This window comes from Macrotis lagotis, chromosome 2, assembly GCF_037893015.1.
Source record: "Macrotis lagotis isolate mMagLag1 chromosome 2, bilby.v1.9.chrom.fasta, whole genome shotgun sequence".
Lineage (NCBI taxonomy): Eukaryota > Metazoa > Chordata > Mammalia > Peramelemorphia > Peramelidae > Macrotis > Macrotis lagotis.
Genome location: NC_133659.1, coordinates 326655358 through 326676841, shown reverse-complemented (window position 1 = coordinate 326676841; position 21484 = coordinate 326655358). Strand labels below are relative to the sequence as shown.

The window sequence follows — 21484 nt, the reverse complement described above, 5'->3', positions numbered from 1 at the left end:
GTATTCCATCTCCCTTCTTGATGCCTTTGAATTGGCCATTCCCCGTGTCTGGAATACCATCCCTACACACTTTTGGTGTATAGAATCGCTTTCTTTTTTTGTTTGTTGTTTTTTGATTTTTGATTTTTACAAGGCAATGGGGTTAAGTGGCTTACCCAAGGCCACACGGCTAGGTAATTATTAAGTGTGTGAAGCTGGATTTGAACTCAGGTTCTCCTGACTCCAGGGCTGGTGCTCTATCCAAAGCACCACTTAGCTTCCCCAATGCCTTTCTTTTTACATGCAGCTCAATCACCCCTTTTCACATAGTCTTTCCTGATCTTCACACCTGATAGTGCTCTTTCTTCCAAATAACTTGCATTTTATTTCCTCCTATAGAATACCTTTGTCTCTATTTCATCTCCATATACTTGTGCATAAACTATGTGGACTTGTCTCTCTCATTAGAATGTAATCTCCTTAAAAGCTGAGTTGTTTCATTCTTTGTATTTGCACATAGTAGTAGGTGCTTCATCTGCGCATGCTGTTTGATCAAAAGGAACCGGGTTCAAATTCTGGCTCTATTATTTAAGGGTATAGAGAATCTATGTCACAGTGAATAGTATGGCTTTGGAGCAAGGAGGAGGTCGGTTCAGATTATAACTCTAATGCAAGCAACTTGACCTTGAATAAGTCAACTTCAAAATCTCGTTGATTTTTCTCCTGTGTAAAATAAGGATAATATACTTGTATTATCAATCACCAGGAATGTTTATGACTCAAGTGAAATTTCATATTTTAAAAACTTTGCAAGCTTAAATTATGTTATTATTCAGTTTCTTCAGTCATGAGCAACTCTTTGTGATCTCATTTGTGGTGTTGTTGGCAAAGATACTGGAGTGGTTTTCCTTTTCCTTCTCCAGCTCATTTTGCTGATGGGGAACTAAGGAAAACATGATTGAGATACTTGCCCAAGGTCACAGAGCTGAATTTGAATTCAAGATGATGAGTCTTCCTGATTCCAAGCCCAGAGCTCTATCCATCATGGTGCCGCCTAGCTGCCTTCATCCAAATAGCTTTATCTTTATATCTATCTTTACTTATTTAACCACTTTAAAGATAGGATTATTTGATTTTTTACTCTTTTGTAGCTCCTATACTTGCCAAAGTACCTCATTCCTAATAGGTACTTTCTTGTTTTTGGAATAACTCATTGTTACTTTTGAGACTCATGACAAGTCATTTCTACTCTCTGAGACTCAGTTTACTATTTATAACATAAAGGGCAGATTGAATTATGTATAAAATTTCTAAACTCTAAATCCAATCATCCTTGACTCATCCAATGAAAATAACCCCTTGAGGCACATTCTGATGTCCGAAGTGGAGGACCAAGTCTAAATTCCAATGACTCTCTGTTGCTTCTAGGATTCACTATAGTCTCTATCTGGCTTTAATGGCTTCTTGGATAGAGCACTGGCCTTGGAATCAGGCGTACAGGAGTTTGGATAGCCTCTGACACTATCTGTGTGACCTTGGACAAGTTACTTGGCTCTGAAGGAGAAAGTAAGCCTGGTGACTTAGCACAGCCCCTCCTTACTCAAATCCAATTCACATACTTGTCATGGCATCACCTCCCTGATGTCAGTCTTCTTTGAAAATGAAGAACATTATTATTATTATTATTATTATTATTATTATTATTATTATTATTATTATTATTATTCCTCTGTAAACTGACTCCAACCTGTCTTTCTAGGATTATTGTACTTTATTCCTCATCATCCCTTCCAAAGGCAGGTCCAATCAAACTCCTTGTTTCTCCTCAGCCACCCCTTTCTATCTCCCCTCTGTTTGCCTGGGCCATCCCCTCATCCCTGATATGCACCCCAGTGTCCTACAATTCCAAGCTTCCTCCAATACTTGACTCAGTCTCTGTTTCCTACCCGATGCCTTTCCTGCTTCCCCTCTGCTCATCTCCCCCAATGCTAAATGCCTCATCATAGAAACTGCCTTCTTTTAAGGAGAGATTCTGAATCTGTGGTTTCAATCTGTATTGGGAACTTCCAGGCAATGAAACTCCCTCTACCAGTGCGGGTAAGACCCTTGGGGCAGGGACTGTCTGATGCCTCTGTTTTTTTTTTAATCCTCAGTGTTTAGCACAGTGATTAAAGAGAAGGAATAAGATAAATACAAATAATAAATAAACAGAATAAATGTTTATTGATGGATTGATTGATTCTCTGTAACTTACAGTTATTAGAGTCTTAGAGGGTTGCTTCATGCTCTGAAAGGTTAAGTCACTTGCTCAGGGTCTTCCTGCCTCTGAAGTCTGCCCCTTCTCTCTCCCACCATGCACCTACACCCACCCCTCTGGCTCTCTCTTTGCATTGACTTGATATGTGGCTCCCAAGAGAACCAACATGTACAGAGCTGGCCTTTATATTAGATCAGGAGGACCCAGCTTCAGGGCCTATCACTGACATTGACTTTGGGGATCACTTGATTGTTCTGGGTCTTGGGCAGAACAAGCTTCAGACAGGGCTCATGCTCTGATTCTTCTCACCAGGATTCTCCCCAATTCATGAAAGATTTGGTTCAAAAAATATAGGGGGTTCCAAAAGTCTTAGGCTAAGATTTTGGGAACAGACTCTATTAGACCATAACCTTCTCAAGGACAGGATTGTTTTTCTTTTGTCTTTTTATCCCAAGAATCTCACATACTGGCAAAGCACCTTGGGGAATGCTTAATATATATGGTCTTGGCTTCACTGAATCTCCTCCTCCTTGTTTTTAAGACTGACAGAGACTGTCTCTGGCCTGTCTTCTGAGCCATGGTTATATGAGCCCAATCCTCCAGCTCTGGACTATTCCTGTCCTCCCTGTGCCCTCCCTCTGAGTAAATTCCGACCTCTGTTTGGCTCCTAAGTGTCTCCTGGCCTGTAAACCCTCTCACCCCTGTCCATTGCTTGGCATCATCCTTTAAGGACCCAATCCAGTGTCACTGTTCCCTGGTGGCTCCAACATACAGGGTTCTTTTCTACTTCTAAGCCCATGGCATGAATTATCTTTATCTCTCCTTTGGCAAAGACTCATTTATTGCCAGGGGCATGGATGCTTGTGGCTGTGTCCTTGTATTAATGGACAGTATAGTCCTTTATTTGCAGTACAGAAACACACACACACACACAAACACATGCACACATGCACACACTCACACACATGCACACACATACACACACACACTACTACACACAGACACACACATTCACGTTCATATCTATCTCGCACATTTAAACACTATGGCATATTTATATATCCTATATATATCTACATAGATATAGATATCTATAGATTGTCTACATGTATATTTAAAATATGGTTTTTATATACAAATATTTAAATAAATAAATATATGCCATTTCCTTCTCCATCTTATTTTATAGATGAGGAAACTGAGGAAACCAAGTTAAGTGACTGCTCAGTGTCACAAAGCTAGCTAAGTGTCTGAGAATGGATTTGAACTTTAGGCCCAGCACTCTATCCAGCAGCTGCACTTAATAAGATATCACAAAGAGTTGGACACAGCTGAAAATCAATAGATCACCAACTAATATGGAGAGAAGTCCCTTAACCCCCTCCAGGACTCAGTTTCCTGCTCTATAAAATAAGAGAGTTCTTTTTAATAGCCTCTGAATCCCCTTTGAACTATGGACCTCTGAGATCCCTTCTAGCTCTCAATCTGTGACTATATGGCATTTTAGTTAGTCAACAAAAATTTAATGCATACTCACCCTGTGTTTGGCATCTCCTCTGTTTCACACTCTTTGCTGAGGAGTTTGCGATGCTAAAATGGCTTGTGGGGAAAGGACAAGGGCAGGCACAAATGGCTATAACTGTCATGGAGGGACAGTGTTGGGAGCAATGGCTAATGAACCAGTGGACTGACTGCTTCCTAAGTCTTCCTCAGTCCAGTGTGGGGCTGATTTTGCATGCATGAAGAAAGTCAACCTTCCTGTTGATAAGCTTTATCCTGACCTAATAAAAGGGTCCACCCTCAAGACAGATCAATTTGCATTAAAGATCTGTTTGGCAAGACATTCTTCAGAGAGGTTAAATATTGTAAGTGGGGAATTTGGATTACGCCTTGATTTTTCTCTTTGGAGTCTCTGCCTGCATTGCCCCTGAGGTGGCGTTTTGTGAGGATCCTATTGACAAGTCTATTAAACTAGAACACCTGCCCTTATTAAGCAGCCTCCAGACAGCAGAATGTAATGTGAGGGGTGGAGATTAAGAAACCAAGCAGGATCGATGCCATGATGCAGTCTCCCTACCTCGGAGGAGCAGGCTTTGGGGGTGAAGATGAATCAGGGGCATTCCTGAGTTCCAACACAGTCGGGCATCCCATTGTAGGACCCTCCTCTGAGCCAGAGAGAGACTTGAGAATTGGGCTAAGTTAGCCAAAATGCCAACCCTGACATGCCAAAGCCATGGACTTCCTGCCCATAGAGTCACCTTGTTAGTCAGATGCCAGAACTTGCAGATATGGTAGAAGAAGCTGGATTCCAATCCCAACTTAGTCATTTACAGTGTTACTTTGAGGAAGACACCATCATGTGCCTCAGTTTCTCCAGCTGCAAGTGATAGGGTTGGTCTATTCTATGATCCTATGACCAGATGAAGAGGTTGGTGATATTTTGACTCAAGTCAACCATCATGTATTAAGTTACTCCCTGTGTAAGTTGTACCAGTTCTAGTGGTGTGGTAGAGAGCTGGCCATAAAGACCTCTCTATGCCATATGGGCTTTTTGATCCTGGCCAAATTATTTGCAGTGCTCTAGTTGACTTTTAATTATTGAAAATTGCAGAGAAGGGGACAACTAGGTGGCACAGTGACTAGAGAACCAGCCCTGGAGTCAGGAGGACCTGAGTTCAGATCTGATCTCAGACACTTAGTACTTAGCTATTTGATCTTGAACAAGTCATTTAACCCCATTGCCTTGAAAGAAAATGAAACACAACAAAACAGAAAAAAAAGAAAAGAAAATTTCAGAGAAGATATTGGATAGAGGAAATTTCCTCCCCAGAAGTTGCTTCTGCCAGTGAATTCTCAAGTCCATTCCCTATCCTATAGGACCTTTCAGACCCCTTCTCTAATTCTCTGGTTTTGATCCAGCTTAATGGAACATAAATGGAAGATTGCCAATTATGTTGCTTTTGTACCCTGAATACTTATAATAATAATAATAATAATAATAAGCTATAATTTTCTCACTATGAGTAGGCTATTCCCCAGCATAGATCAAAATCCTTCCGCTCCATGGTGGGCAATCTTCAAGGAACATTGTAGATGGAAAATTCTTCATGCTTTGACCAACCCAGTGATATTCCTCGACTCTATTAATGTTACAAATTGCTCACATATCCTTCATGTTTCACAGGACAGATGACATTTTCCTTCCAAGATAACTCTATGAGCATGATTTTTCCACTATTACTCATTAGGAAACTGAAGCTTAGAGAGAGGGTAAGTGGGTCCCTCAGAGTCAGGGAGCTCACTATATAGTTTCAGTCCAGGTCGTACTTGGTCAAGTCTCAGCCTTATTCTACCTTACCTCATTGCCTTTCCTGTTGGCTTAGTGTAATTAGATATCCAATCCAAACACTGTCACAAACATTCAGACTTAGGCTAAGAATCACTAATAGAAACTGAATTCCAACCAGAATTATAAATTGCTCCATTCAGTATTTTATCAGAGTACACTAGCCAGTGATGAGTTGATTGGCATTTGGAGCAGATGATCCCAAGCAGAAAAAGGAGATGTTCACTACTGATAGAATGACAGGTTTTCCACCAATTATGTATGTTCTGGGTCAGAGGCTGTGTGTGTGTGTGTGTGTGTGTGTGTGTGTGTGTGTGTGTGTGTGTGTGAATGAGTATATGCATGTATGTGAGTGTAAGTGTGTCAGTGCAAAGTGAATTGTGTGAATGTGTGTGTATGAGTGTGAGTGTGTGTGGGGGATACCTGAGGGATCAATAAGGTAATATATGAGACCTTAACAGAGGCACAATCAAAGAACTTCAACCAGTAGGGATATAGATCTCAAAGCCAGTTGTTTTCCAAGATCCTTGCCCCTCAGTCTCCTGTGACCCCTTCATCACAGTTTGGGGAAATTCTCAAATGACAATTAGATCCTGGCTAGATAGGACTTTAGAGGCCATCTTTTTTATCTTCTTCATTCATAAGAGAAGAAATGAGTCTCGAACTGGTTAAAGACTTTTTGAGTATTGTATATAGCATATTGGATTTGAACCCAGGTCCTTTGGAGAGTAAACAGCAGCAGAGATTCATCCCCCACTCTGCTCATGGACAGGGCCTTAGATGTTCTCACTACCTAGCATTGAGCTTCAAGGTGATTCAAAATATTTTCCTACTAGCATCTTTCTAGACTCTGAACTAAGGAGTGATCTCTTAAAGACTCAACTCATTGGTTTAATGCCTAAGCAACTAGACTCGGAGCCAAAAAAAGATATGGATTCAAATTCAGCCTCAGACACTTAAGTATATGGCTCCATAGACAAGTCACTTAATCTCTGACTTAGTTTCCCCAACTCCAAATTGGGGACCATGCTAGCACTGCTTCCCAGGATTGTTGTGGAGATGAAGTAAAATATTTGTAAAGCGCATAACTTAGTGTCTGACACTTAATAAGTGCTTATTTCTTTTTCTCCTTCCTCCAAAAAACTCTGGATTGCAGTTGTTTCATGTCCCTTCTCCTCCTCTCCCCCTAGACCTTCCCAGTTGCCCAATCACACCTATTCAGTCATCTGTTTCTGCTTGCTAAGTTGGCTAGCATTCTAGTTGAGGCTTTCATTTCTTCTCTCTTGGACTATCCCTTCCGTCACATCTCTCCCCTCTCTAATCCAATCTTCCACAGACCTGTCAAAACCATCTTCCCGAAGCACAGGGACGGCCCCATCATGCACCTGCTTTTAAGTCTCCCACATCTGCCTGATTCCTCTTTGTATAAAATATAAATGCTGGCATCTGAAGCATGATATGATATAGCTTTTTTTTTTCTTTCCTTATTCTGTCTTTTATCCATTTTCTGTTCCATGTTGGTCTACTTGCCATTCCTAAAAATTGCGATGGAGTCTTTGCATACTGTCCTGCACACCCACATTAATCATTCTTATTCGACCTCCCCTCTCCATCTCCCCAAATCACTCTGACTCTGCCTCTCCTCTTCATCTCCCCAAAGGATTCTCACTCTGCACCCTTCTTCATCCCTCCAAATCACTCCTACTCTGCCTCCCCTCTTCATCTCCCCAAATCACTCTGACTATACCCCTCTCCATCTCCCCAAATCACTCTCACTCTATACCCCTCTTCATCTCCCCAAAGGATTCTAAGTCTGCACCCCTCTTCATCCCCCCAAATCACTCTCAGTCCATGCCTCTCTTCATCTCCCTTTGACTTTCAATCCCCAACTCAGAAGAGTTGTCCTCATCTTATATTGTATTTAGCTTATCTGTTCAAGTGTGGAATTTTACCCAAATCTCCTTCTCTCTCCTCCTAAGTTTCTTAGGGGTCTAGACTACTTTCGGGGGTTTTTTCCTGTGTAACATACATGTGATGATATGAGAACATGAAAAAATTTGACCAGGATGTGCAGGAATGTATGGGTTAGGACCCACAGGTCTTTGGAGGAAACACCCACATGTTGACTTATTAGAGTGCATAGGGTAAAATTTTGCTCAGTTGATTTTAATAAATGCTTGTTAAAATTCAATTGATTTTAAGACCACTGTCATCTCCCCCCTGCCTCCCAGTTAACAGAAAGCGCAGGTCAGTCATGAAGAATCTTTTGGATCGAGGATCATTTCAGGGGCCTCTCTCAGCATTCCAGATCATCCCATCCTTCCTCTAACTGTTCATAAGAAAGGAAGTTGAGTTGCATATCTGAGAAATGACTGGGTACCGGACAAGTTTGCTTTGTTTTCCTATTACAACTCTGTGGACCCTCATCTAGCAGAGAAAGAGAGGTGTGCTAACATGCAGCTCTGCTTTAGTGTGGAGGACTGGAGAATTTGCATATTTGGAAATGATTTTCAATCCCACTTGGTGGTGATTAGGTGATACTGGTTCCTGAATATACTTTCTGTTGATACTTTTATTATGAATTGAGTTTTAAGGATCAAATGTGTTTCCAAAGCGAGGATGTGTGATTTATTCAAAAGTAAAACCCGGGCAGGAATTTCTTACCCGCTGTGTTTAATTTCAGAAGCTGGAGCTGTCATTACAACAAACCCCCCTCCCCAGACTCTGTTTTAGCTCTTGTATTTTCATGCCCATTAAATCCCTTTCTTCTGAAAATGAACATTTGCAGGTGGGGCGGAGGCGAGGGAAGGAAGGAGAAGTTGTAAGATATTTGTGAATTTGATGTTACTGCCATAGCAATAGGCCTGGAATTTATACCCTCCATTTATAGTTTGCAAAGCACTTTGGTCCATCAGCAGCCAACACTTAAATGCTTACTATTTACCAAGCACTGTTCTTCTAAAGTATTGGTCATAGAAGGAAGGAAATGAAAGACAGTGTCTGCTCTCAAGGAGCTTACAGTCTGTTGGGGAGAAGACATTGTACAAAATGATGATGAAAAAGATGATGAGGCAAAGGGTCCTTAGCTCTGGAACTTGATGTTCTAGGAGTCAAACATAAACAGAGTAGTAGTTGAGAAATGAAGAGTTTGTTGGAAAATTATGGGCCTTCTATAAAGAGAAGCTTTGGAAGAATTGAATGCTCCATTCTCTGGTCCTCCTGTCTGAGAGGAGGGACAATGGGGGAGGCCTAAAAGGTTCTGGGCATCAAAGCTGAATCAGTCTCTAAAAAAAAATGAGATTTCAGGTGATGAGTTTATCCTCAGGGCTACCTGATATTTCTGGAGTCCAAACTGAGCTCAGCAGCTGATGGGAGATGAAAAGATCTTTACAGGATTCTTTATGTTTCTTGTGTAAATACATATTTTTGGATGTGTGTATATAGTCTTACAATAAACATGCCTGCATACACATATATGTCTGTATCTTAGTAAATTAAGACATGGTCGTGAATCCTAGTTCTGCCTCTAATTTGTCATGAGACTTTCCAAGTTCTTTGTTCTTTGGGAGAGTGGGAGCACCATATAGTCAAAGCTAGGCTATGACATGACAACTGGGACTGGAGAGGTTGGGAAGGAGGCTTGACCAGAGGTCTTAACTTTGGAAAATAAAGAGCTAATAATCTCCTTGTAGACTGCTCTGGGCAAAGTATATCTGAGTATTCTGTTCAGCTTTGGAAACTACATATTAAGGAGATTGATTCACTATAAAGCAACCAAGATGGTGAAGTGCCTCAAGGCATGCCATATAGTAAAACCTACTAAAAATAACTAACATTTTTATAACACTTAAAAATTTGCAGAACTATTAACTATTATCATCTCATGATCCTCACAACAACCCTGTGTGTTAGATGTTATTATTATATGTGTTTTTCTTAATGAGAAACTGAGGCAAACAGGTTAAGGGACTCACCAAAGGTCACACAGCTGTATATGGTTGGATTTGAACTCAGATCTTTCTGATTCCTGGTCTAGTTGTACTATCTGGCTTATTTCATATGAGGATCAGGTAAAGGAACTGGGGGTTTTTAACCTGGAGAAAAGAAAAGTGCTTAAGGTAGTTCTTTTTGAGTATTCTAAGGGTTACCATGTGAAAAAGGAATAGATTTTGGTCTGCTTTATCCCAGAAGACAGAACTAGGAGAATTAGGAGAAGATTGTAAGAAAATTTAGAAACTCTTCACAAATGAGAAAATGTACTGCCTTGGGATTGAGGGAGTTTGCCCTCTCTTGAATGGAGATCCTTCTCTAAAAGCTGGTTGACCACTTTTAAAGCAGGTAATTCCTAATTCAAGAGTGGTTCTGAGTGGATTAGCCATGATTGACTGAACAATGGTACTCAGGGACTATTTTCAAGTCCTCCTTTTACAAGTTGCTGGCTATGCAATCTGGGACATTCAGTTAAGTCCTCTGGACCTCAATTTCCTCATCTGTGGGAGGCAGTGTATACAAGGGTGGACCCACAATCAGGAAGATTTGTGTTCCTGAGTTCAAATCTGGCCTCAGACACTTATTAGCTGGGTGACTCTGGGCAGGTCACTGTTCCCTGTTTGCCTCAGATTCCTCATATATGTCAAATGAGCTGGAAAAGGAAATGACAAACTATTCCAGGACCTTTGCCAAGAACATGCCAAATGGGATTGTGAAGAGTCAGATCCAACTGAAATGACTGAAACAAAACATGGAGGGAGTGGGTGAAATGACCTCTCCTGTCTCTTCCAGTTCCAAGTCTATGGACCCATGATCCTGTGACTTCTGAGCTCCTTTCCCATTCGGAGATTTAAGAATTCTTTTTCAAGTTTCAGTTTACCCTTAGTAAAATGGGGGGTGTTGGTCCCTTCCACCTCTTGGACTGCAAATTAAAGAATCCAATTCCAACAATGCAAGATAGTCAAGTTAGATAGTGGAGGACCTTAAAATACAAATGACAGTCTGTATTTTTCTATCCTAAGCAATGGGGAGCCAGAGAAGATGTTTGGAGTAGAGAAGCCTCATTTCTCCTCCTGGGATGATGTTGGTACAATGTTTTCAAAAGACAAAGAATGGCCCAGCTATCATCTTGGGAATTCTTAGGTTTTTGAGAGAAAAAGCAAAACAAAAAATAAAACAAAACTCTTAATTACTGAACCCCCCCTCCATACTGGGGGAGACTCGGAAGTGAGAAATCATGAGGTGTCTGCCACTGAGTCAAGGAAAATTCAGTGAACAATTCCAATCCATACAGATACACATGGTTATAATATAGTTCTGTGTGTGTGTGTGTGTGTGTGTGTGTGTGTGTATATATATATATATATATATATATATATATATATATATATATATATACAGACCTGATACATGCTTTTATACATGCCTCTTAGTTTCACATATATGCCATATGTCTATATATAAAGTTTACATGTATATAATTAATATATATGAGTTCTGTCTGATGCTTTATGACCTTATTCGGGATTTTTTGGCAGAGATTCTGGAGTGGTTTGCCATTTCCTTCTCCAGTTCATTTTATAGATGAGGATATTAAGGCAAATTGGATTAGGTGACTTTCCCATCCATTTGAACTCAGCTCTTCCTGACTCCTAGGCCTGGTCCTCTGTCCATGGTGCTATCTGGCTGCTGGAGTTATGGAGCTCTGTTATAACCTGGAGCCTGGTCATTTGTTCTTATATTCTTAATTTGTAAAATCTGAGGGCAGCTAGGTGGTGCAGTGGATAGAGCACCGGCCCTGGATTCAGGAGTACTTGAGTTCAAATCTGGCCTCAGACACTTAATGATTACCTAACTGTGTGGCCTTGGGCAAGCCACTTAAACCCATTGCCTTGCAAAAAAAAAATTGTAAGATCTGGGGAAAATGATATATAGAGCATTCTATACCTAGGGTATGGCAACTGATAATTTGCCCTAGAGTACTAATCTTTCCTGGGTGCTGTCAACTCTTAACTGTCTTATTGTAAAAGCAAACAAGCTGAGCATCTGGTCATTCAGAATTAGTTAAAATAGGAAATTCCCTGGTTGTGAGTGCAGGTCCTGCCCCCTCATCCTTTTCCCCCCAGAGCTGTATCCCAAATCAGCTTTGCTTCTGTCTCTTCCTACAGTGAATCACTAAGATATAGAGGAGATTCTCTGCCCCCCTGGGGACCACGGTTGGATGCTTTTATGTAGGGACCTGGTGTGTTTTGAAACTTGTAACCAGGTGTGACAAATGATAACTGTAGCTTGGATATTTCCTGGAGTACTCACATCACAAAGTTATTGGAATCAAAACAAGATAATGAGAATAAAAGGCTTTATGAGTCTCAAAGCCCTGTCCAAATGTTAGCCTCCCCCCCCCCACTCCCTTTATCACTCCTGCTGGGCTCTGAATGAATACAACATATTCACTGGAAGGCATAGCTTGAAGGAAATGGGCAGAGAACAGAGAAACTCCTCTGGGGATGTCTGGACTTAGGTTACACATGACCATGCTGATGCCTGACCTGTTTCTCCTTTGTTTCCCTTTCAGAGAGTAATATGAGGGACGCTGGGGACTCTCCGCTCCCGACATAGGAACGGCGCCGTGGTTAGAGATTGCCACTGCCGAGAGGATGCTGGGCATCTGCAGGGGGAGACGGAAATTCCTGGCTGCCTCTCTGACAGTTCTCTTCATCCCAGCAGTCACCTGGATTTACCTCTTTGCTGGAAGCTTCGAAGGTGAGGGGTAGAAAGAGGAAAGATGAGGGGGCTGAACCAGGGAAGGAGAAAGCAGATTTGGGCTCCACCCAGACGTTTTAAAGCCTGGGAAGTGGGGAGGGGGGGAGAGGATGTAATAAATGCTTAAGGGGATAATAGAACTCTCTTCTCTCTATCCCTTTTTCTTCTCTTCAAAACAAAGATGTCTTATGGCAGCTTGGGGAGCTTAGTGGGAGAGCCCTGACAGGGAGACCTCACTTGGAAGTGAGTGTGAACAAATTCCGAAAGCTTTGTCACTCTATCTTCTTATGTGAAAAATGAGCAAATATACATGAGAGTATTGTTTTACTTGGGTTATTGTGAGAATCAAAGAAGAAAATATCCATATTTACAATGGTATGTTAGGAAAATCCTTAGACAGACAAGACATCTATACTCAAATATATCTATATACATATGCATATGGATATGTTTATACATATATACATATATACATATATACATATATATATGGAGAGAGAGAGAGAGAGAGAGAGAGAGAGAGAGAGAGAGAGAGAGAGATCAAGATCTATAGAGATGATAGTTATTCAAGTGTTTCTGTGGTATCCAATTCTTGGTGAGCCTATTTGGGATTTTCTTGGCAAAAAGACTGGAGTGATTTGCCACTGCCTTACTGTGTGTTTGTGTGTGTGTGTGTGTGTGTGTGTGTGTGTGTGTGTGGAGACAGAGAGAGAAATTCCCATCGGTGTTGTTGTTATTTTCAATATTACTTTGTTGCTACTGTTACTAAGAAACTCCTATCAAAACATGTATCTTGCACATGTGTGTGCATGCATGTCTCTATATGTTCAAATCTTCATTTCCTGTGAACATATGAGTGTATGCACCCATATTTATGGTACAGCTTCACATGCATAATATCTGTTTGCATATCAAATATATAAATGTGTATATAATTAAAGGAGTTAGAAGCTGAGAGATCAGTAAGGAAGCTTGTATGTGTGGGGGTCTGTGGTATGAACTGACCTTGTGTTGCATGCCTTCTTATGGATCTCTCCACCTTCGCCATCTCCTTTACTGTTTCTTTCAATCAGTTCTTCCACAGTTGCCCAATAATCTTCCTAATGCGTGGATTTGACCAAGTTACTTCCCTCCTATGAAACCCTTGTTGGCTCACTATCGTCTCTAGGATCGAATGTAAATACCTCGATCTGTTATCACTGATCATCTTTAATCTAGTTCAAATCTACCAAAGTCACAGTTACTTGTTTCCTGTTGTCAGACAGCCAAACTGGATGATGTTTGAGAGGGCATCCTATGATTGCCACAATTTGACCATTTTCCTCCATGCTGTGAGGAATAGATCTCCCCATAGTCCAGGCAGAGTGATGGGGGCTGATAAAATAACTCACAAATGGGATGATCCAACAGAATTACAAATGATTTTATCATTGTTCGGTCATGTCCAATTCTACAAGACCCCATGGACAAAATCCATGGGGTTTTCATGGTAAAGAAACCACTGAAGTAACCTTCTCTGGTGTGTCCTGATGCTATAAATGAGAAACTGAGGCAGACAGGGGATAAATAACTATCTCAGGGTCATACAGCTAGTTAGTGTCTGGGACAGAATTTGAACCTGACTCCAGGCCCAGGACTCCTAGCACCTAGCTTCCCCTTATAAATCATATGCTGGTAAGTTTGTACAGTTGCGTGGTGAGGAAGGGTTACTCATTGAGCCCTATTTTTTCAGATGAATAGTCTGATACCCAGAACAAGTTAAAAGATTTGCCCAGGATCACACACCTAGTCAGTGACAGAGCTGGTGTTTAAATCTAAGCTGCTACACATCTATCCCCCCCCCACCCCGTTATACCATGGATTCTTAATTTTTGGCCCATGAAAGATTTCATGGGGTCTGTGAACTTGGATATGGAAAAAATGGTGTGAAATGTATTGGGATGCTAATCTTACACATTTTGTTTCATGCTAATAAAATAAGATTTTGAAAAGGAGCGCAGAGAACCAAAGAAAGATCTGTGATCTAGGGAAAATATATAAACCCATTTAATAAACCATGCTGCCTACTTCTTCTGATGAAGAGACTCAACAGCAAGGCTGTGTGTTTATTGGAAGAGGCAGAAGCAAGCCACTCCAGGTCCCCAGACTAGGACTGCCAACCATTGCCATTTCTGTAGTTAAACATAACAACTTCACAATTCATTTATTGACACCCTCGAATTTTCCATTTCAAAGTAGGTGAAGCCATAAATAAGAAGCAAAGAATCTGCCTACATCAAGAAAAAATGACTAGATAGAGCGTGGGGGCATTTTTTTTTGCAGTTCTGTTTAATTTCGTTGGTTCTTCCAGAAAGCAGGGTTGAGAGCAACCTCAGAGGGGTAAATGAACACAACTGAATGCTTGCAAGTTAGTGAGGAAACCTCTCAGAGGTCTATTATTCTGTGTGAGTAAAACTGAATAAATTAGCCCAAAGAAAAGAATACTTGTGGGGAGAGGGGGAGTGGAGGAATGTTCATTTTTTGAAATTCCTGGTAGGTTGTCACGTGGAAGAAGGATGGGACTGGGGATGAAGAGAGACAAAGAGACAAAAAGAGACAGAGACAGAGTAAAGAGAGACAGAGACAGAGTAAAGAAGAAAGTACAGAGAATATTTATTAGGCACTTAACCTATGTTGAATAGTGTATTTAGCAAAGAGGATTTAACAGTTCCAAACAAATAACATCATCCCTATCCTCAAAGAGCTTATATTCTAATTTGTAAAAGCAAAGTATAGAGGAGAGCTAATGGGTGAGGAATTAGAAAATGAGGAAGGTTCTGATTGTAATCATGGCAAGGATTAGATCTGTCATCTGTGATACTCAGAGTTGAGACTCCCAGACTGGTGGCTGGAGGCTCCAGGAAGTTGTCTCATGCCCAGTGGCCATACCCTGGGACCATCTCAGCAGATGGGCTAAACTAGGCTGAGGGCATCATTGAGGCAGGTGGATGTCTACCCCCAAGCATGTGAAAACTCAACTAGCAGAATGATCCAGTGAGAACAGTTTGTTCCAATGGCCAGATTCCAATGGCTCTGTGGAGCACGTAGAGCATGGTCAGACAGGGAAGATGCCAAGGTCATCTACTGCATGGCAGGTCTTACCAGTCATTTTGACTTTTGTCTCTGCCTCATTTAAATCCACTTAATGTGCAAGGCAGACAACATCTTATTATAACTTTGATCCTCTTCAAAAGGAAAGGACAGAAAACTACAAATAGACTAGGTTTCAGATAAGAATAAGAAAAGAGTCATCTTAAGGTGGAACCAGTTCTTTTGTGAGATAGTAAATTCTGTCACTGGAGAGGCAGTGCCCCAAGAATGTTGTTAAATTGTCCTCTGTTTGCTGGCAGTTTCCAGATCCCTCCTGGACTGATTGAGTCATGGACTCTGAGCCTCTGAGAAACCTTCCATCTCTGAGATCCTTTCAACCCAAAAACATTTATTAAGGGCATATTTTTTTATAAGGCAATGGGATTAAGTGACTTGCCCAAGGTTACTGAGCTAGACAATTATCACATGTCTGAGGTCAGATTTGAACTCAGGTCCTCCTGACTCCAGGGCTGGTGCTCTATCCATTGTACCACCTAGCTACCCCTAAGGGCATATTTTTTGCCAAAGAGTGGTAATAAAAAGAGAACAACTCATCACTGCCTGTCACAAGCTTCCATTCTATTAGGGAGCAACATACAACATATTTACAAAGTAAATATAAAATGGGGGAAAGGCTGCTAGAATGGGGAATTGGGATTGAGATTGGCTCCTGCATGTGAGATGAGCCTTGAATGAAGTGAGGAAATCTCAGATGAGAGATGGGGAAGGGCTCCATTCCAGGAATGACGTATAGGAATCTTATAAAGGTTGGGCATTCCAAAGTCCTTTGGTAGGAAATCTCCATTTTCACATGGCAGAGTGGAATGAGGTTTGGATCTGGAGTATGAGGATTGTCTCTGGTGTTTATGAATTAGGTGATCATGAGCAAGTGACTTCATCTCTCTGGGACTCAGTTTCTTCATTTATAAAATGTAAATATTAGACTCCATGGCCTCTGAGTTCCCTTCAAGCTATATGTGATACTTTGAGGCTACCAGAGAACAGAAAAATGAGTAGATTGAGAGGGAGCGGAGTTTGTATTTGTTCTAAGACTAGCAAGGCAAGTCCCTTCCCCAAATTCTGTTGCTTCTCTCAGCCTCACTTTCCAAGTTTGTAAAAGGGAGATAACAGTGGTACCTACTTCCTATAAGACAGCTGTGAGCAGGCAGCATGGTGGATAGACCACTGAACTTTGGGGTCAGGAAGATCTGAGTTCAAATTCTGTTATCAAATTCTGGGTGAACCATTTAACCATTTTGCCTTAGTTTCTTCTTTTGCAAAAATGGGGACAATAATAATATCTCTGGGAGGGGCATATGAGACTATAGTTGTAAAGTGCAAAAACAAGTGTGCACAAATACTACATCTCTGTCTCTCCCTCTTTGTTTCTCTCTTTTTCTCTTCCTCTCTTCTTTTTTTCTCCTCTGTCTCTCTCTCTCTTCTATTTTTTTGTTCCTTTATCTTCTCTTTCTCTGTCTTTTTCTTCCCCCTCTTTCTCTATTATATCTATATCTGTACACACATATATATATATTATATATATATATTCTATTTCTTTATCTGATGCTCTTTCTCTTCCTTCTCATACTCCTCCTGTCTCCATTTCCTCCTACTTATACTTACTCCTATTATTTTATTAGCTGTGATTATTTCTGTGATTATTCATTATTAATATTATGAGGGGCAGTTAGGTGGTGTAGTGGATAAAGCACCGGCCCTGGAGTCAGGAGGACCTGAGTTCTAATGCGGCCTCAGACACTTAATAATGACCTAGCTGTGTGGCCTTGGGCAAGCCACTTAACCCCATTTGCCTTGCAAAAGCCTAAAAAATTATGATTACCATTATTAATTTAGGCAGTATTAGTGAAAACCAACATGATTGTAGAGATGTAAATGTATATGGGGAGAGAGAACAACTTTGAGACCAAGGTGTCTTGTGTTCAATTTCATCCTCTGGCACATACCATGATCAGGGTAAATCTCTTAGTCTTTCAGTGTTCTCAACAAGATGATAAGTTCCTGAAGGAGGGTACCCTCCCCCCTTCTCCCTGTGGTAATGAAGATGTTCCTTCAATTGGTTGTTTCCTGTACCAGTGGAATCATATATCTGGTTCCTATTTCTATCATCATCATCATCACTATCACTATTATCATTATTATAGATACTCTACATGCTAAGCCTGAATTAGTGCTGCTAGCAAAAATGGCCAGGACATTTATTTGTTATCTCATATAACAAATGGATGATTTCAAATTGGTAGAAATAACTTCCAGAGATCATAATTTAGAAGCTACAATCTCGGATCAGGTGCTCTGGACACAGGGTCCATGGACTGAATAATAAAAAAAAATGTATCTTTATTTCACTATCATTGGTTTCCCTTGTAATCCTAGGTGTTTTATTTTGTGTCTTCATAATCCTCACTCTGAGGGGGTCTATAGGTGTCACCAGATTGTCCAAGGGATCCAACACACATACACAAAGGACTTACATCTTAGAGAATTGTTGGAGACTTTAGGAGGTTTGAGGGTTTGCTCATGATTAGGCAACTGGTATGGGTCAATGCTGATATTTCAATCCAGATATTTCTGACTCCCAGGTTTGGAGTTCTTTCCAGTATGCCATGCTACCTCTTATAGCTTCCAACAAATGAGATGTAAATTTATTTCCATTTGTATTTCCATCCCATCTGTTAGTCTGTTCCTAGAATCATTTTCGGACATTCTTGGTGCCTGTGCTGAGAGGTGAATATGGATTTGTGGGGTTGTAGTTTGTGTGCATGCCTGTGTGTGTGTGTGTGTGTGTGTGTGTTTAAGTCCTTCAAGAATATGTGTTCAGCTGTTATTGAGTTATTGGTGTGTGGAAAAAGGGGCTTTTCAGCCATTCAGAAAATTGTTCACACACTTTGCCCTCAGATAATTCATACGCGGCTCTGTTCGGAGTCAACCGTGCCATCACGTGGGCCGTCCTGGATGAGAAATGTCTGCTGTATTTGAAAACCAAATTCCTTCCGATGAAGCAGAGTCTGAACATTTAAAAACCAGTGTCATGAACAGACCCAGGATATTAATTTCCAAACTGATTTAAGTTTGCAGGAGCATTTGTCATTCCTGAGGCTGCCATAGCTGCCTATAGTCTTATCAGCGCCAATCTGTCTTTGAATGACCATGGACAGGAGGTAGAGAGTGGGCTATAGCATTGGGAGGGACATTAGAGATTATTATTCATCTAGGGATTTTTTTCTGGACCCTGTGAATCAACTTCAAGGAATTTGTAAAGTTGAGTGGGGGGGGGTGACATGTTTAGTGTCATTAACTTCTAATTGGACTTTTGTATTTCCTTGATTATTTAAAAACACTAAATTATTAAATCTTTAAATTAAATTAAATTTCTTTTAAAATGATTTAAAGAAGTCAAATATTCCGAGAAAGCATCGATAGCAATGTTAAGAGCGTCTGATCTGGTCTCCTCTCGTTGGACTAGGGAACTGATGATGGCCCAGAGAGTTGAGTCAGGCTCTGAAAAAGGAGTAGAGTGGAGATTTGAATTCACATCCTCTAATCCTTTATATATCTGTGGCTTCCATCCTAGTTGATCTCAGATGATGTTTGCCCTTCCTTCTCAAAAAACACCAGGATATCAGGGAAGCGATGCCATGACAAGCACATGAATTGGATTTGAGACATAATGATACAGTGGTCTCTGTTCTGGATGGAACCGGGGGAGATGGGGCCAGGGCTGGAGGAAGAGCAGCCTTTAGTTTCTCTGCTATGATAGAGGCTCAACACATGGAAGAGGATGTTGTCTAAAACAGTTAGGAAGGAGTTGAATAGGGGTTATTTGCTTTTTTCCTGTTTGTACTTAGCCGAATGCCTGACCCAGTATGGGTCTATATGTCTATCAGTCCAGGTGGTATAACTCTATGAGTGGAGTGCAAAGCCTGGATTTGAATTCTAACTCTGATTTCTTGTCATTTCCTGTCTCTGAGACTACAGTTTCACTTCTATAAAATAACAGAGGCTGGTATTGGCCATCTTTTTGTTCTCTTCTATTTCTGGTGTTCTGTGTTCTAAGGTCTTTCCTCAATCTAACATTCTATGTTCTAAAGGACTTCTTGGCTTTATATTTCCTATTCTAAGGGCTCTCTTAGCACTGAGCTCCCCTATCTAAGGTACCTCCCAGCTCTGACATTCCCTGTTCTAAACTCCTCCCAACTCAGACATAGCCTTTTCCAAAACCCCTCTCTGAACTCTGACACTATACTTTATATCCCAGGGACCTTGTACCTCTGACATGGTGTTCCAAGGCCTCTCCTCACATTGACATTTTCTATTCCGATCTTCCTTCAGGCTCTCACAATCTGTGTTCTGACATTCCTTTTTATAAGATTCCTTTCAACTCTATATTCTCTGACACATAACTTGTGTTTTATTTGAAAGCAAAAAGATTCTTTAAAATTGTTTGGTTATTTTATGTGTCCAAACAGTGGACAGGGAATGGTTTTTCTTCCTTGCCCTAGCTTCCATCATTTATAGAACTGTATATTTAGAGTTATAAAGGACCTAAGAGCTCATCTAGTCCTCCCCTTCACCTTCACAGAGGAGGAAGCCTTGAGACCTGGAGGAATTAAAGATTTATCAAAGATAATGAAGACAGTAGACTCAGAGTAGAGATTTGAACCCAGGTCTCCAACGCCTGTGATCTTTTCATTGTAGGTTATTAAACCTAGCTCTCCCCATTCTATATCAATTCTACCAGTCCCTCACCCCCCCCACCCCGCCCCAATACAAAGGACTCAAAGCTTCCTCCATTAAGGTGATGGAAGTTATGCTGCCGCTCTCTGGGAAAAATTTGCCAGCAATGCTGTCAGTAGACACCAGGATGTGGGACTCCTTTAATGATGGCAAAGCATACTTTGTCTCCTTTCCAAAGACCTGGCTGTATCTCTCAGGAAGGATGTTATAAGTTCCAGAATCTTGGCGACAAACTAAAGGAAAGTAGAATTTTTTTTCCCCATCTTTACTGATTACTTTGTATGGCCAAAAACTAATTTGCTTCTCACTGTAGAATAGCTTACGACTCCATGCTGTTAAGAATATGCAGAAGATAAATTAGGGTGTGTGTGGGTTGTGTTAAAATACTGCTGTCTCACAGCCCCATCCATCTTTCCCCTTGCTCCCATAGTCCTTACTGGAAGGTCATAGGGCCAGAAGAATCTTAACATGTGTAATGAAAAAGAGTTTGGAATCTGACTGTCTACATACATCTTGTGGGCAGCTAGGTGGCACAGTGGATAGAGCACTGACCCTGGAAGTCGGAAGGACTTGAGTTCAAAATCAAGCCTCAGACACTGAATGATTACCAGGTTTGTGACCTTGGGCAAGTCACTTTAACCCCATTCCCTTGCAAGGAAAACCAAAAAAAAAAAATACATCTCATTCATAGCAGCCATTATAAAATCTTCAATATTTCAGATTCATGAACATCAGAAAGGGGCCCTGTGGCTTAAATTGGATTTGTTATGAGGAGAGTTCCTGGGTCTGGGTGTGAGATATCTCTGCAGCACTGCTACTAGGTGTGCTATTTCCACTGTTTTCTAGCTAGATTTTCCCAACTTTTCTTCTAACCTGAAATCAAAAGAATTAGAGGCATTTTATGATTGAAAATTGACAGCACAGTTTGACTAGGATGTTGAAAGAGGGTAAACCTGAGAAGGTGACAAATTCCTTGAGAAGACCTATTGCCCAGATATTTTCTTCCATGGTAAAGTAAAAATAATAATAATGAAACATATTATCTGATGGCAAATTGATTTTTTTTCCTGTGGTGAGAAAGAGCCTTTGAACACACTAATAAAGCAGGGGAAATCTAATGTGGAGTAAATTTGCCTTTTCTATTCTAGTAGCTGAGGGTTTGGGGGGAAAATCCTTTTTAAGTCTTTATCCATGTTTTCCTTTTAATGACAAGGAATTTTTAAAAATATCTAATACCTTTTAAATTCATATATATATATATATAT

The 21484-nt window shown here is 40.7% G+C and overlaps 1 protein-coding gene across 2 annotated transcripts in view; it reads left to right on the top strand.

Annotated features, from left to right (window-relative positions):
- Positions 1-21484, top strand: part of LOC141515328 (xylosyl- and glucuronyltransferase LARGE1-like) — a 313686-nt gene that overhangs the window by 163358 nt on the left and 128844 nt on the right. For both annotated transcript variants that reach the window (XM_074226787.1, XM_074226786.1), the window contains exon 2: positions 12148-12335. In XM_074226787.1, the coding sequence (XP_074082888.1) occupies positions 12230-12335 (106 nt within the window). In that variant the 5' untranslated portion in view covers positions 12148-12229. The remainder of the gene's footprint in view (positions 1-12147; positions 12336-21484) is intronic.